Source organism: Siphateles boraxobius, unplaced genomic scaffold, assembly GCF_051911475.1.
Source record: "Siphateles boraxobius isolate OS27281-9 unplaced genomic scaffold, OSU_SipBor_1 98, whole genome shotgun sequence".
Taxonomy (NCBI): Eukaryota; Metazoa; Chordata; class Actinopteri; order Cypriniformes; family Leuciscidae; genus Siphateles; species Siphateles boraxobius.
Window position 1 is genome coordinate 86,696 of NW_027509228.1, and position 13,226 is coordinate 99,921.

The 13,226-nt window shown below is 37.1% G+C and overlaps 1 protein-coding gene across 2 annotated transcripts in view; it reads right to left on the reverse strand.

Annotated features, from left to right (window-relative positions):
- fli1 (Fli-1 proto-oncogene, ETS transcription factor) overlaps positions 1 to 5,350 on the reverse strand; it is a 33,622-nt gene extending 28,272 nt beyond the window's left edge. Inside the window, exons 1-2 of one of the 2 annotated variants that reach the window (XM_077225048.1) lie at positions 5,184 to 5,350; positions 2,813 to 2,900 (exon numbers count right to left, since the gene is read on the reverse strand). In XM_077225048.1, the coding sequence (XP_077081163.1) occupies positions 2,813 to 2,857 (45 nt within the window). In that variant the 5' untranslated portion in view covers positions 2,858 to 2,900; positions 5,184 to 5,350. Of the gene's footprint in view, positions 1 to 2,785; positions 2,901 to 5,183 lie in introns of both variants that reach the window. The other variant, XM_077225047.1, reaches the window with a different exon arrangement.
- Between the last annotated feature and the right edge of the window lie 7,876 nt (positions 5,351 to 13,226).

A 13,226-nucleotide genomic window follows, 5' to 3' on the forward strand; every position in this document is an offset into this window, starting at 1 on the left:
AGGTTTTGGGACATGTGTATGCGCGTTGCAGTGGAAGGGTGGACATCTTTTTCACAGAGCGTGGGACTTGATAGCTGAAACATATGTTTCCCTAGAGGGGCCGCTTAGACTCCACAATTCTTTTAATTAAAACACCATTATCTCTGAGCGCATGACGAGACGGAGATCTGGCGGAGAGGGGTCACTAATGACAGTATAATTATGTTTTATGGTCTCTATTTCGATTATTATAAATGAGACGTCTCTTTACTCGAAGCTAAACTATATATCAGATAAATTGTGAACACAGTCGTTTCATTCAAAATTACGAACCGCGTTTGTAATGAGCAAACACTTTGTAGATCGTTTAATGATGACAGTCTTATCTTGCTCTAGAAATCCAAAATTTAGACATTTATGCTTATCTAAACCATGTTGCTTTCCAGATACAGTGTGATTTCAACTTTCAAGATGTAATGATAACAAGTCCAAAATAAATTATTTTTTATTTATGGAGCAAACATATCTAAGAGGTGCATCATTAAACCTAAAAAAAAAAAAACAGTTTCTTTTCCCGCGTGGCACTTGCCCAGGTCATTATGAGTCCAGCGGTAACAAACATTTTGGAAGGCCAATAAACAAATGCATGTTGGTTTATGTAGTGAGCCACAGAACATCTGGCTCGACGCTGGAGCTTGACAGCCAGGCATTTCTCCCAACCACGACCTGTGGGAAGCCAATGGCCCAACGCTACTGGAAAAACCCTGAAGTGCCTGAGTAAGACTAACCCAAAGTTAGGCCAGAGGCTTCCTCTGGTGGTAAATGGACTTTCGACCATACAATTACATAACTAAAGGTTGATCTACAAGTAGCTAGCCAATATACCTTATCTATCTATCTATCTATCTATCTATCTATCTATCTATCTATCTATCTTACGATTTTTAGACAAATATTTAAAACATATTACCGGTAATCGAGTGGTGCTTCTCAGGTTGCGTGAGACCGTCACGAGGCCCTTTCCTCTCACGCGCTGAGAATGACACGCACATCGACAAAATAGAGACTGCAGCACACAACACCAAACTGTCTGGCCTCCTGCTCCGGGCCATAATTAATTTGAGATTTATTTTTATTGGAAAGCTCCAGTCTCGCCCGGCCTTAACCAAACAAAAACCTTAACCATGGCTTCGCCTGAATGAGGCTGAATATTTCTCTGAAACCTGCCTTTTTTGAGGCGTGCTGAGGTAAATCCATTTCCCGCTCAAATTCTGCCCGGCAGCAACAACATTCAAATATGACCGTTTAAATCTGCCGCGTTTTAACGGTCATAAATCATAAATCGTGCAAAGTGTTTTTATATATTACTATTTTCATATGTATGTACATTATAACACTACTTTGTATTATATTACCTCTGCATCAAATGACAAAAAACAACTAGTTAATGCTGCTGTGAGGGTGTTCAGCCTCTCTCTATTTGTTTCCCCTCTTTTTGAAAGTTGTGAAAAGTTTTTATTTTGCTATTTGAGCAAATTGTAACAATTTTTAGCCTCTCATTCACTGCTATATAAGTTCACCCAACTACAACTTCCGCTTCTGAGAAACCCGGAAACGTGAAAAGGAAAGGGGTCACTTCTGAAAAACATTTGTAAAATATTTGTAAATTTGGAGCAAAATAAAAAATTCCTAAATGTTTTGGTTTTGGGAGAAGACTGTCTTAACACAGACACTCATTTACTTGTTAAAAAATAAGAATAAATGCAAAATGAAAAAAATGAAAAAACAAAACAAATATAAATTGATATTAATAATCTTCTCAAAGACTCTTGCTATTGATCCTTTTTATTGTTGTTTGTACGCAACCCAACTCCACTGCCATGCAGTACTATTTATTATTCAGTCTGTGGAGAGAACGCTGGATTTCAAAGAGAAGTTTTCCCTCAACATTCCTGCGCTGCTAATGTCTCGAAACAAATCGAGGACTGTTCGTGGGACTGTGAAATGCAGACCCTCTGTGGAGGAACACAAACTATAGCGTCTGCATGAAAAGCTCCCTTATGCAGGGGGGCAATAAGTCTCCATAACATAACAACTCGGCTCTGGAAAGTATGCTGATTGTAAAGATATAATGAATGACTTTAGCAGGCACAATACTTCATTTTCATGGCTCTGTCTGTGTGCTGTGCACTAAGCCTTCTGATACATTAAAGTTATTGCTGTGGCACTTTGCCATAAATAACCATCCAAATATGCCAATTTCAGCCTTTAAAACAATGAATAGTGATAATAATTCCTTTCATAGAGAGCATGTTTGCATCAGAAAGAGCAGAATTCAGTAGAAGTGGCATAATCAATGTCAGTCTGAATGTGTTCAATGGCTTATAGCGGACTCAAACCCATCAGAGATTCCTTAAACAGCTCGAGTTTGAATTCTGGAAACTTCCATGCTTGGTCGAACCTAGTTCATGCAAAAACAGATGTCTGCCATTTGCAATGTTTACATTCTTTAAAAGCATGTAGAGAGAGGAAAAAAGGGCACCATGTCAAATGCAATAATGTAGAATAAGTAACATTTGTGAAGGTCATAGATGGCCTGTCCCTTCATTCAATGTTCAGATCAAGCTAGAGAGATGTGTTGTAAACAAATGAACCTAGTCGTCAAACTAAACGTTCATTTTACGCCAAATAAAACGAGAGGTGAATCTGCGTTTTTACAAACCATTTACGTCAGTCATCATCACCATGTAACTTTTAAGAGGAAAAAGGCATTTTATAAGTTCCAGTCTGTTTCCTCCAACATTACCTGCTCGTAGTGACGATGTTGTCTTACCTTGACGTAAGACGAAGTGTCGGGGACGGTCTGAAACATTTTCATTGGACAGAGAGCCCGGAAATGTGTGATGTTCACTTCACGGCCCCTTCAAAAAAACAAGTCCACATGTCATCTTAGAGGAAACTAGAGTTTGTCCAGTGCAAAACTTGCAAATGAACAAATACTAAAACTCTACATAATAATAACAATAATAATTAGACAAAAAGCCAATTTGTTCCTTAATTCTGATCCCCACGCCAAGAAAATTGTCTTAATGTCTAAAAATTAACTTGATTCTACTGAAGTTCATTAATTTAGTCATTCATTAATTCCTATCTCTCACAAATCTGCACAACAACATTTCATTTTATTTCTCTGAATTAAACGAATTCCCCTCCACAAACATATTTCCCTCAGCTAAGGCCATTTCCTCTCAAAATTGATTTGCATCTCAGATTCTGAGAAATACATTTCTTCATCCACTATTTTTATAGATATGTATCTGTATTTTCTGTGTACCTGCATCGGGTATAAATGGTAAAAATCATTTGCAAGGCAGCAGTTATTGTGTATATTTGGGCACCTTGCTTTCCAGCCCGTAAAACCACATCCAGCCAATCTAAACAGAGAGGTCAGATCTGGTTCATGAGCTTATGAGAGGCAAGACTGGAGCACAGTGAAACAGAGCTGCATTTATTCCTCTTAGAATTGTAGCTTTTACCTTTCATCCCTCCAGAGGTTCAACATTTTTTTTTTTTTAACTACATAAGCCTCTGTTTCATGAAGTAGGCTATTTTGGCTAAGGTGGCAGTGAAACCATTAATAATAATAATAATAATAATAGGCTAATAATAATGAATATGTTTGCATCCTTATGATTATATAAACAATGTATCCGTTCAATCTATATCATGCTTTTTATTTTCTTTCCCGTTCTTCTTTCGTTTTTCGATATGTTTATGTAAGTGCTATATGAGATAAGTCAATTAGTGCGGTATATAGGCCCAGCCCCTTCACTTCCAGAGCAGACACACATTGAAACACTTTTCGTTTTAATAAGTGTAGCTTACAGAGTCTCGGGTGAAAGGGCACCTCGGGGACGGTGTCTTTTGCCTTTCCCTCGGCGTGCAATTACAGAGCAGACTGGCACTAGAATTATTCAACATTCCTCAGCAGTTCAGCAACACAATCAAAATAACCCACGGCCATATCAGAACACAAGAGAAATAGCCTAACGCAAACTTTTGACACATAAAATTGACACTATCTTAAAGATTTATCCTTCTTTAGACGCTATAATCATTTAGTGGTGAATTTGTTTGAAGAATAACATGTTGATGAGTTGCATCGGTAGCCTATAATAATAAATAGCCTACAACTTTTTTTTTTTTTTTTTAGGTTTTATAGCAAAATAGATGAAGGCCTTTCTTGATAAGCCTACTTTCCCGAACCATCAGTGTAAAAAAACAGTAATTATTTTATATTTATTCATTGCGTAGTATAATATCAGCGTTGTTTCAATCCACATAACTTATTAAAGTAATTTCTGTATTTCTATTTTTCAAAGCGTCAACGCTACTTTCTTCATCAACCTTAATTTAAAATAATTTAAAATAATGACTGCAGGTTGTCACTTTGTGTTTACGAAAAAAAATGCATGCGAAAATTCACCTTGTGTTTTCAGTTCCAGATGTAACTGCATAGCTTACGTTGCACTTGACTACTGAAACAACATTTCTTTGAAATCGATTTGTGCATAAAGCATCAATATTATGTCATACGGGTTTACACACAGATCAAATAATGCAACAATGAACGAAATTCGCAACACGCTAATTATGGAAATTAAAACGCATTCGTCAGTTGCCTGTCATCGCGATAAGGAACGAGATGTTGACATTTCGATACCTGAACATACTGACCGTAATGAATAAATCAGGAGTCTTATAATTCGCTCGATTTATATTCGCAGCGTCAGACCCCGGGTTCCTGCGGGCGAGGGCTGGGCTCGCCTCATAAACTTTCCCAAATGCATCCAATTTCTAAACGGTAAAAGAGCATAGAATTCCGCATCTGTGGCCAATTAAGTGTCTGGAGGCTCAACAGGACTGTTAAGTAACTGCATCGTCTCTCCTCCGAAGAGCGTCTAGTGTTGCATTTGAAGCGTGTGCGTGTTATCCATCAAATAGCCTTTCTCTCGACTGTCAAAACATTGTAATAGAGCAAAGAAGCGACATAACAAAATGCACAAGGAATTCAAAATAAAAAGTAGCTCCACGTGCATGTGTTTTTATGCAAGACCATTGCAGAGCGACTGAACTACTTCGGGTCAAACTAAAACAGAAAGAACACATGCTCAGCTTCTGAACCTCAAACACCGTAAACTCACCTGTCTGGTCTTTGTCTCTCGGTAACTTTGAACTCGTTTCCAGTCTTAAATAATTAGTCCCGTCTATGAGAATGTGATTGTCATGGATAAGTGTGAGTAATGTTTAGGAGGAGAGGAGGGATGTATGAATGGGGAAAGAGAGATGGGAGAGAGGCGGCTCGCTGACCAATGAGAAAGCGCGAGCTCACCCCTGCACATCCACTGAACCGTGAAATAAGGGGAATCGGACTGAAATGAGCACAAGACCATAAAAGAGAAGAAGGAGAGAGAGGGGGGAAACCGTGAAGCTTACTGGAGGGCATCCGAATATCTTCTGCAGACTCTAACACTATGAGCAATTAAACACATTCGAAGTTTTCAAATTTCCTTCATTCATGCATTTGCTGATTCTGTTACGGAGCCCCTAAAGGGACACTGTGAAGGGAAAAAAAATGTGCTGGAGGGGGAAAAAATATATGTGTCAATGCTTTTGAGTTCTTTCGCAAATGTTTTGCTTTCCCCGAGAAACTTGAGCTCAAACGGGTTTGCAAGCGAACGAAAAGTTTCACGGGGAACGCGAACATTTTTTTATCTCATATTTTTTCCCACCACAATGTAAGGGCTCCGTTCCATTTCAATTAAGCCATTTCAAAAACTACATGACCGCAATAATAATAATAATAATAATAATAATAATAATAATAATAATAATAATAATAATAATAATAAACTTAATAAATAAGTAGCCTAAGTAAGCAAGTTTCTAGTTCGTGCTTCGTAATATTTTTTGCAAGAAAAATGCATTTAAAAAAATAAATAACATTTATGTTTTGGCTATTGCGATGTGTTTTAGTTTATTTTTTCCCCAGAGTCTCCGTCTGTCTCGTGAGGATCATGTCCCATCCACGCGTCACCCGTAAGCGTCTCTTTCCTGTTAGGTTGACCCTGTTCACTTCACTAACTCCATTTCCTCCACAAGAAAACTCCCACCAAGAACCAGCGGCAGGTTTACAGTGGGCAAATCTGCTGATGCGTGACGTCTGAATATCAGCAGGGAACCAAACACTTAATATAGACTCCTCATTGATCTGACCTGAAGGCGGTTCTCACATTAGGCTTGACAGTTTTTAAAAGCTGATGACCCTTATCATCGTTACAAGGATTAGATTCTAGATTTCAGCATATAGGCTACTGAGTTTACAAATTAACAACACTTAATATGTAGCCAAATCATATTGTGTTTGTACAAATGGTTACACTTTATTTTAAGATGTCATTGTTTGTTACAGTGTAATTATAAATTATACCATTACTATAGGGTTAGGTTGAGGGTTAGTTGCATGTAATTATGCATAATGTAATGTTATTACTATGGTAAGTCAGTACATGTAACATGGACACTAAAATAAAGTGATACCTTTTAAGGTGACTTTGTTGCATTGCACTTATATAAGTACTAAGTGATGTTAATTAACTACATGTACTTAGAGTTAGGGTGGTTACTTGTAATTATGCGTAGTTTACTGTTATTACTAGTCAATTTAGTAAAGTAAATGTAGTAATGTGTAAATGTCACCTTAAAATAAAGTGTTACCATACAAATTGCTTGCTTTTGTAAACAATTATTACACAATGTAAAATGTGCAACATGCTCAGTAATAAAAAAAAAACTGTTACAATAAGTTGGATTAGGATTATATGTGTTGTTGCTAAAGGATTTTTGTAATAATTTAGTTTGAGCTCATGGTCCCAAAACTAGATTGATATACAAATGTGACAACTAATAATAAAATAGTAGGCTATTGAAAAAAACAAAAAACAAACAAAAAAAAATTCCCATGAGTCTAAATTTACCTGAATGATTTCGGTAAGCCCGTAAACTCTGAGATAAACAGCATTTGGAATCGCACGCCACGTTCTCGTAAGATCACATACATTCTTGTGAACAATAGCAGGAAATTGCCACCTAAGCCAGACGGGAAACATATCTTAAGGCAACCGTCACTTTACTTGCAGCGTCTGACTGTCATTTACAACATGTAAAATGCTAAATTCTTGCAATCTTTAACCAACACAGAAAATCTTTATTTTCTTCACCTCTTATTATTTTTGTGCATTTTTTTTTCTCAATATATTCTGTCTGAGTAACTCCTGTAATTTTACAGATGTCGGTGTTGGATTGAGAACACATCAATGGCTGGATGACGCACTTCCATCCAAATGCCTTTTGACAGGAGTAAAGAACAATAAACATTGCAAGTGTTTGTTCTCAGAAAATGGTTGTATTTTCTCTCCTTTGTCTTGTTGCTTTAAAGCTGTTACTGTAGCTACTCATATCAAGTTCAGTAATAAGGAGGAGGGATACGAATGTTAAAGGAATGAAAATACAACGATATTCAAAGAACTGCTCTCAATGGCCCATCTCCTGTCTTGACAAACTTAGTTTAAACGACACCGGTTTCAACTAAAAACGGAAAACACTTTTATATGTATTTTGGCCATTCATTTACACTACAGTAGTGTTTTGGCGGCCTGAAAATGCTATATTTTTTTTTAGGAAAGTTTTTGAAAACTATACAGTTATAGTATCTGTGTAAATTACAAAAACATGAATTTGTGAAAACGGTGATTTCATGCGCATGCGTATTAAGGGTTCAGTCTATAGGCGCGTAGTGTTTCTTAACAAAGTGACATCGCCACCTACGGGCCTGGCAGCAAAATACAGCGATTTTAGTCTTTTCCGTGTGATCAGTGTGACCGGGATCGTTTTGACAATGTTGTCGTCTGTACGTGAAACTTTTCAAAAACGCAAAGGAAAAACTTTTCCGTTTTAAGTACATCATTGTTGTGTAAACATATCCTAAATGACTCTCTCCCCTCCATTGACAGAAATTTCCGGCTTTCCGTGTTTTCATAGTTATACGGTAGGGGATGCTATGACACATCTTCTGAAAGAGTACTCGATCTCCTGATCAAAAGAAATGTGAAAAAGAAGCAGAAACAAGCAATAGCATATGTTAGCAGATGCATATGTTTAATAACGCGATCATCAACATTAAGCAGCACATAAATCAAAACTGCCTAATGACACCGAATGGGGGTGTTGATGGACTCGATCTGCTCCATCTGTGTTTTGATCATCGTTCTGAATCGATTCAGACGTTGTCTTGACAAAAAAATGTGTTTTTATCACCTTTTTGGTCAAAGTGCTGCTTTTTTATGAAACTTACCCACATACAAGTGTTGATAGAAAAAGAATGCATGAAGCATGCATAAATAAAATGTTTTGTTTATTTGTTTGTTTTTTAAAGCAAAGGGTCTGTATATATATATATATATATATATATATTAGGGCTGGGAAAAGATTAATTGCGATTAATCGCATCCAAAATAAAAGTTTGTGTTTACATAATATATGTGTGTGCACTGTGTATAATTATTTTGTATATATAAATACACACACATGCATGTATACATACAAGAAAAATTTATATTTATATATTAAAAATTTATATTTATATATAATTATAAATAAATATATACAGTATGCAAATATTTCTTAAATATATACATGCATGTGTGTGTATTTATATATATATATATATATACACAAAATAATTATACACAGTGCACACACATATATTATGTAAACACAAACTTTTATTTTGGATGCGATTAATCGCGATTAATCTTTTCCCAGCCCTAATATATATATATATATATTGCATGTTCAGATATTTATACAACAAAATAATCTGGGAGCTATGAACATTTAGTGAAAATGATCAAAAATGCTGGCAGTTGCTGCATGGCAACTTAAAAAAATTAAAAATTACAAATAAAAACCCGCCGGAGAAAGAGTTAAGCATCTTTTGAACACGACAGTTTATATTTTATTCATCACTTGGTGTTAATTTCGGTATTACTATTCAGTACCAAACGATTTTTAGGAATCATAGGTTAAAGGGAATCAGGATTAAACTCATATTCAAACCAGATCCGGCTCCATAAAACGGTTAAAAATGTAACTGTCTCTCACGATGAGACGAATTCCTGCATCCCATCTGTGATCAGCCCCCATGGCTGGTGTTCGCAGCCGAGACTTATCTCAAAGGTCCAACTTCACCTCCTGGGACCTCTCTAATATATGTCTATTTAGAAGAATGCAGAAACATACAGACGTGTCTGATTACATCGAGTATGTAGTAATGAAGGCCTGGGTCCTCCAGCGTAATGTCTTATTTATTTAACTGGAGAAGCAAGAGAGCAAAAGAGATGAAGATAGCTCATTTTCCACATCTCTCTATGTTCTCAAGGGGAACGGGAAAATGAGATGCCGGCACCAGCGAAGGCAGGGCAACTCTTTTCACGCTAACCCCGTCAAGGCCCACACGCAACAAGATAAACCCAAGGGCTTTACTAAACTCCAATCGGACTCATTCGTACTTAATATTAGTAATTTCAGCTCTGGAGATTGGAAGACGTTCTGCAAAATCTTATTCTCTACTCCCTTAGCCCTCATAAAACTACTAATAGTTATGAACACCTGGAAAAGGCTGTTCGCTTTTTCCTGTCCTATTACACGAAGCCTCGCATGGATTTCATGTGTTGAGTGCGAACTCTTCAGATTCATGGTTTCTAATATGAATTTCACAGACAGGTGAAACTGGATCTGGAAATGTATCTGTATGCAAACAGCAGACCACTCATGCGTGTCTTTAGAATTTGCAAAGGGAAATTAAACCACTGTGGTTGGTTTATAAGAGAGCATTTATAAAGGTAAGGCCTTAGTGGCAGTGAAAGTGCTGAACTTCCTAATAAGACACCAAGCATCACGACTGTTCACTCCATCCAAACGCAGAAATAGATGACCTTGCACTAATGTCACACATCTGGTTTAATCGGACCTCAGGTTGTCTTTCATTCAGAGGGATTTTAGTTTATACCTCTAGAATAGCAAACTATAAAGTTAGACAAAATAACATGCCATCTATAAGGACTTTCGGTTCCACTTTATTTCGATAGTCACTTTAGACATTCTACTAACTATAAGTAACTTTTGCAACAACATGTCAACTAACTCTCATTAGAGTATTAGTAAACTGTTAGGTTATGGTTAGGTGTTAGGGTTCGGGTTAGTAGAATAAGTTGACTTGTAGTTGCCAAGTTATTTATAGTCAGTATAATGTCTATTGAGGGACCGACAAAATAAAGTGTTAGCAGATATTAAGCAGACAGTCTACTAATACTCTAATGACAGTTAGTTGACATGTAGTTGCAAAGTTACTTATAGTTAGTAGAATGTCTAAAGTGGACCATCGAAATAAAGTGTTACCGGACTTTCTGGTAAATTTCAGAAAGTTTCTCTATAAGGCTGTGAATTATACGGTATCTTGTGTCATAGAGATTCAAATATGGAAATTGTCTTTTTGACCTACTCATTTAAATTGATAAGTGTGGTTATTTTCGGGAATGTGTTTCTACTGGTCGCGCTGATTCACTGAAAAAAGAACGGACTTATAAGAGCAATATGTATTCTAATCATACACTGTTCGCACTGTGTGTTATGTGCGGTTATGTGCGTAACAACTCAAAAGACATGCTTTTCTTTGATTTATTTCACAGAACACACTATTTGTATTGCATTTTCCTGTTTTATGACACATGGGTGAGTTAAATCCACTGTATAGGCTACTTAGTTTAGACACGAATGATTAGCATATTCACACTGCCGAATGTATAAAGCAAGACGCATGTGCAAGCTGAGGGTTCAGTAGAAAGTAGACTATATTACTCATCTAATATGTGCTGTGACTTATATTCCAAAGTGACTTATATGCATTTAACGTCAAATAAGCAAAAAATAAATGCACGTTTTTTTAGCTTTTAGTATGAATATGTTTGCCTTAAGGTTATGAATAAGATGGCGTGTTCCAAAATAATGACAAAAGTCGCATTTAGGAGATATGAGCATTCAAAACTAGTCTCTCAGTTACGCTAAAATGGATCACAGATTTTTATGACATCACCACGGACTTCAGCTTCTCATTACATCTTCTGTCCAATCAAATGTTCTCTAGAATCTAAAGCTCCGCCCCCTAAAGACCGCCTGGCCAAAGGGACCATTGAAACGTCACAGAGCAACATGGGCTGGAGATATGTTTTCGATTGCTCAAACGCTCGAGTTTTATTCCGTTTTCCATCTGTATCATCAGCGGTCGGATTCGTTTCCGTGGTGCTGTCAAGTATGACTTGCGGTCTGTGAGGTAAACTAAACACTATTCGCTATTTGAAAAGGGGGAGGAGCCATTCAAAATGTCCCGCCTCAGCTTCCTGTTTCAGTGGAAATTACGTCAACACATTCTACAAAGCTGCGTTTTCCAAGGCACTTCAGTGGGGCTTTAAAGGTTTTTATAGACATATTTCTCATTCCCTGTGTTATGGTTCATTTTTGTGACGTGCTCCAAGAAGAAGTTTCATGGAGTACGAGATTACAAACGCATCCTGTTTGTTTTCTTTATTTTACAAAAGGATTTTTTATTTTGAATGTACAGTTTTGAATGTTGTCTTACTCTTATCTGTATGACCATAACTGAGGGATTACTATTTTAAGTTGTTTCAGCTGCTATACAGAAAAAAGTGATTGCGCCAGTGGTTCAAACGCGCACAAATAACATATCAGTTAGCATCTTTAAATTGATATCACAGCCTATTCATCAAACTAAAAAATCAATTTAAATAGTCAGGCTGCGCCGGTCATGACCACCGTCCCATTACACTGTTACTCCAAACAATTTTTGCGCATGTGAAGTACGCTGTTTTACATGCATATTGGGATAAGAGTAATGTATAAAGCCTTGTTTACAAAATAAATAATAGTTTAGCATCCAAGTACATGCGAATATGGAAATTTTGGACTTTTGCCGAATAAGAGAGGAGCCCATCACCAGTTTGAGTTTCGCTTTAAATAAATTAGTTTAGGGTGAATGCCACTATTAGGCTATTTAATTTGTATAATAAAATAAAATACATCTTTATAATGTGTTCATAATGTTTGTTATTATACGTTTTTATAGATTTTTCAATTAACTGTATATTTTTTAACTTATTTTTCAGAAAATGCTGTATTATTGAAAAGTGCATATTTACAGATGGGGACCATTTACACCAAGGAATCAAGCATACTCCCACACATATTTATCACTGTTTTAACTATGAGAGGGTCCTTGGACATTTTTCTGCCCTATTAGGGGTCCCTGGCCCCCAAAACATTTGGAGAAACCCTGCATTAGCGAAGCCACTTTTGGATTCCTAGTCCAGCAGGACGAGATGCGCTGTAAAGGTTTTCAGGGTAAGGTTTGTTCAAATGACGATTGCATTCATCTGAAACCAATATTTTTACCCAGACCTAGCATCAAATCACAGCTATTAGTTATATCTGCTCTTATTTAATTCATCGGCCTTCTATGAAAGTCCAGGGCATTAATCTTAGCATTTAATACTAGCCAGGGCCATGTGGATGAAAAAAAAAAATCCTTGGTGGAAAACAGCAAGTCAAGGCATATGACTGCACACCTCGCCTAAGAAAATTTAAAGTCATCTCTCCTCAATAAATCCTCTGACCACTCATCATTCAACAGGCTTTTAGCGGGCCCTTAAAGAAAGCAGCATCTGAAATGAATACGCTGTCACCTCTCATTTCTGTCCACAGCCCGGGCCTGTGAGAGAGCGTGTTGTTCCTGGGGAAGTGGGACAGGACTCTCAGGTTTACTGTGCCATGCTCTTTTTCTCAGGCATTTGCTCTCGGGCCCCCTCTGCTCCCCAAAACCCCCACCAGACGTGTCTGACAGCTTGAACTCCACGTGAGCTGCTCACCAGACTACAAAACTCATTCATCTGTAGCTCCGACGCTGAAATCTGGATCCAATAAAGCAGGATACTATTGATCCCTTGTCTCACTGAAACATGCTGTGGTGGTTCTTCTCCACTAGGGGGTTCTTTGAGCTAGTTTTGAGGCAAGAAAGCGAGAAACATGAGATAATTGTGACATAAAATGAGTAAAAC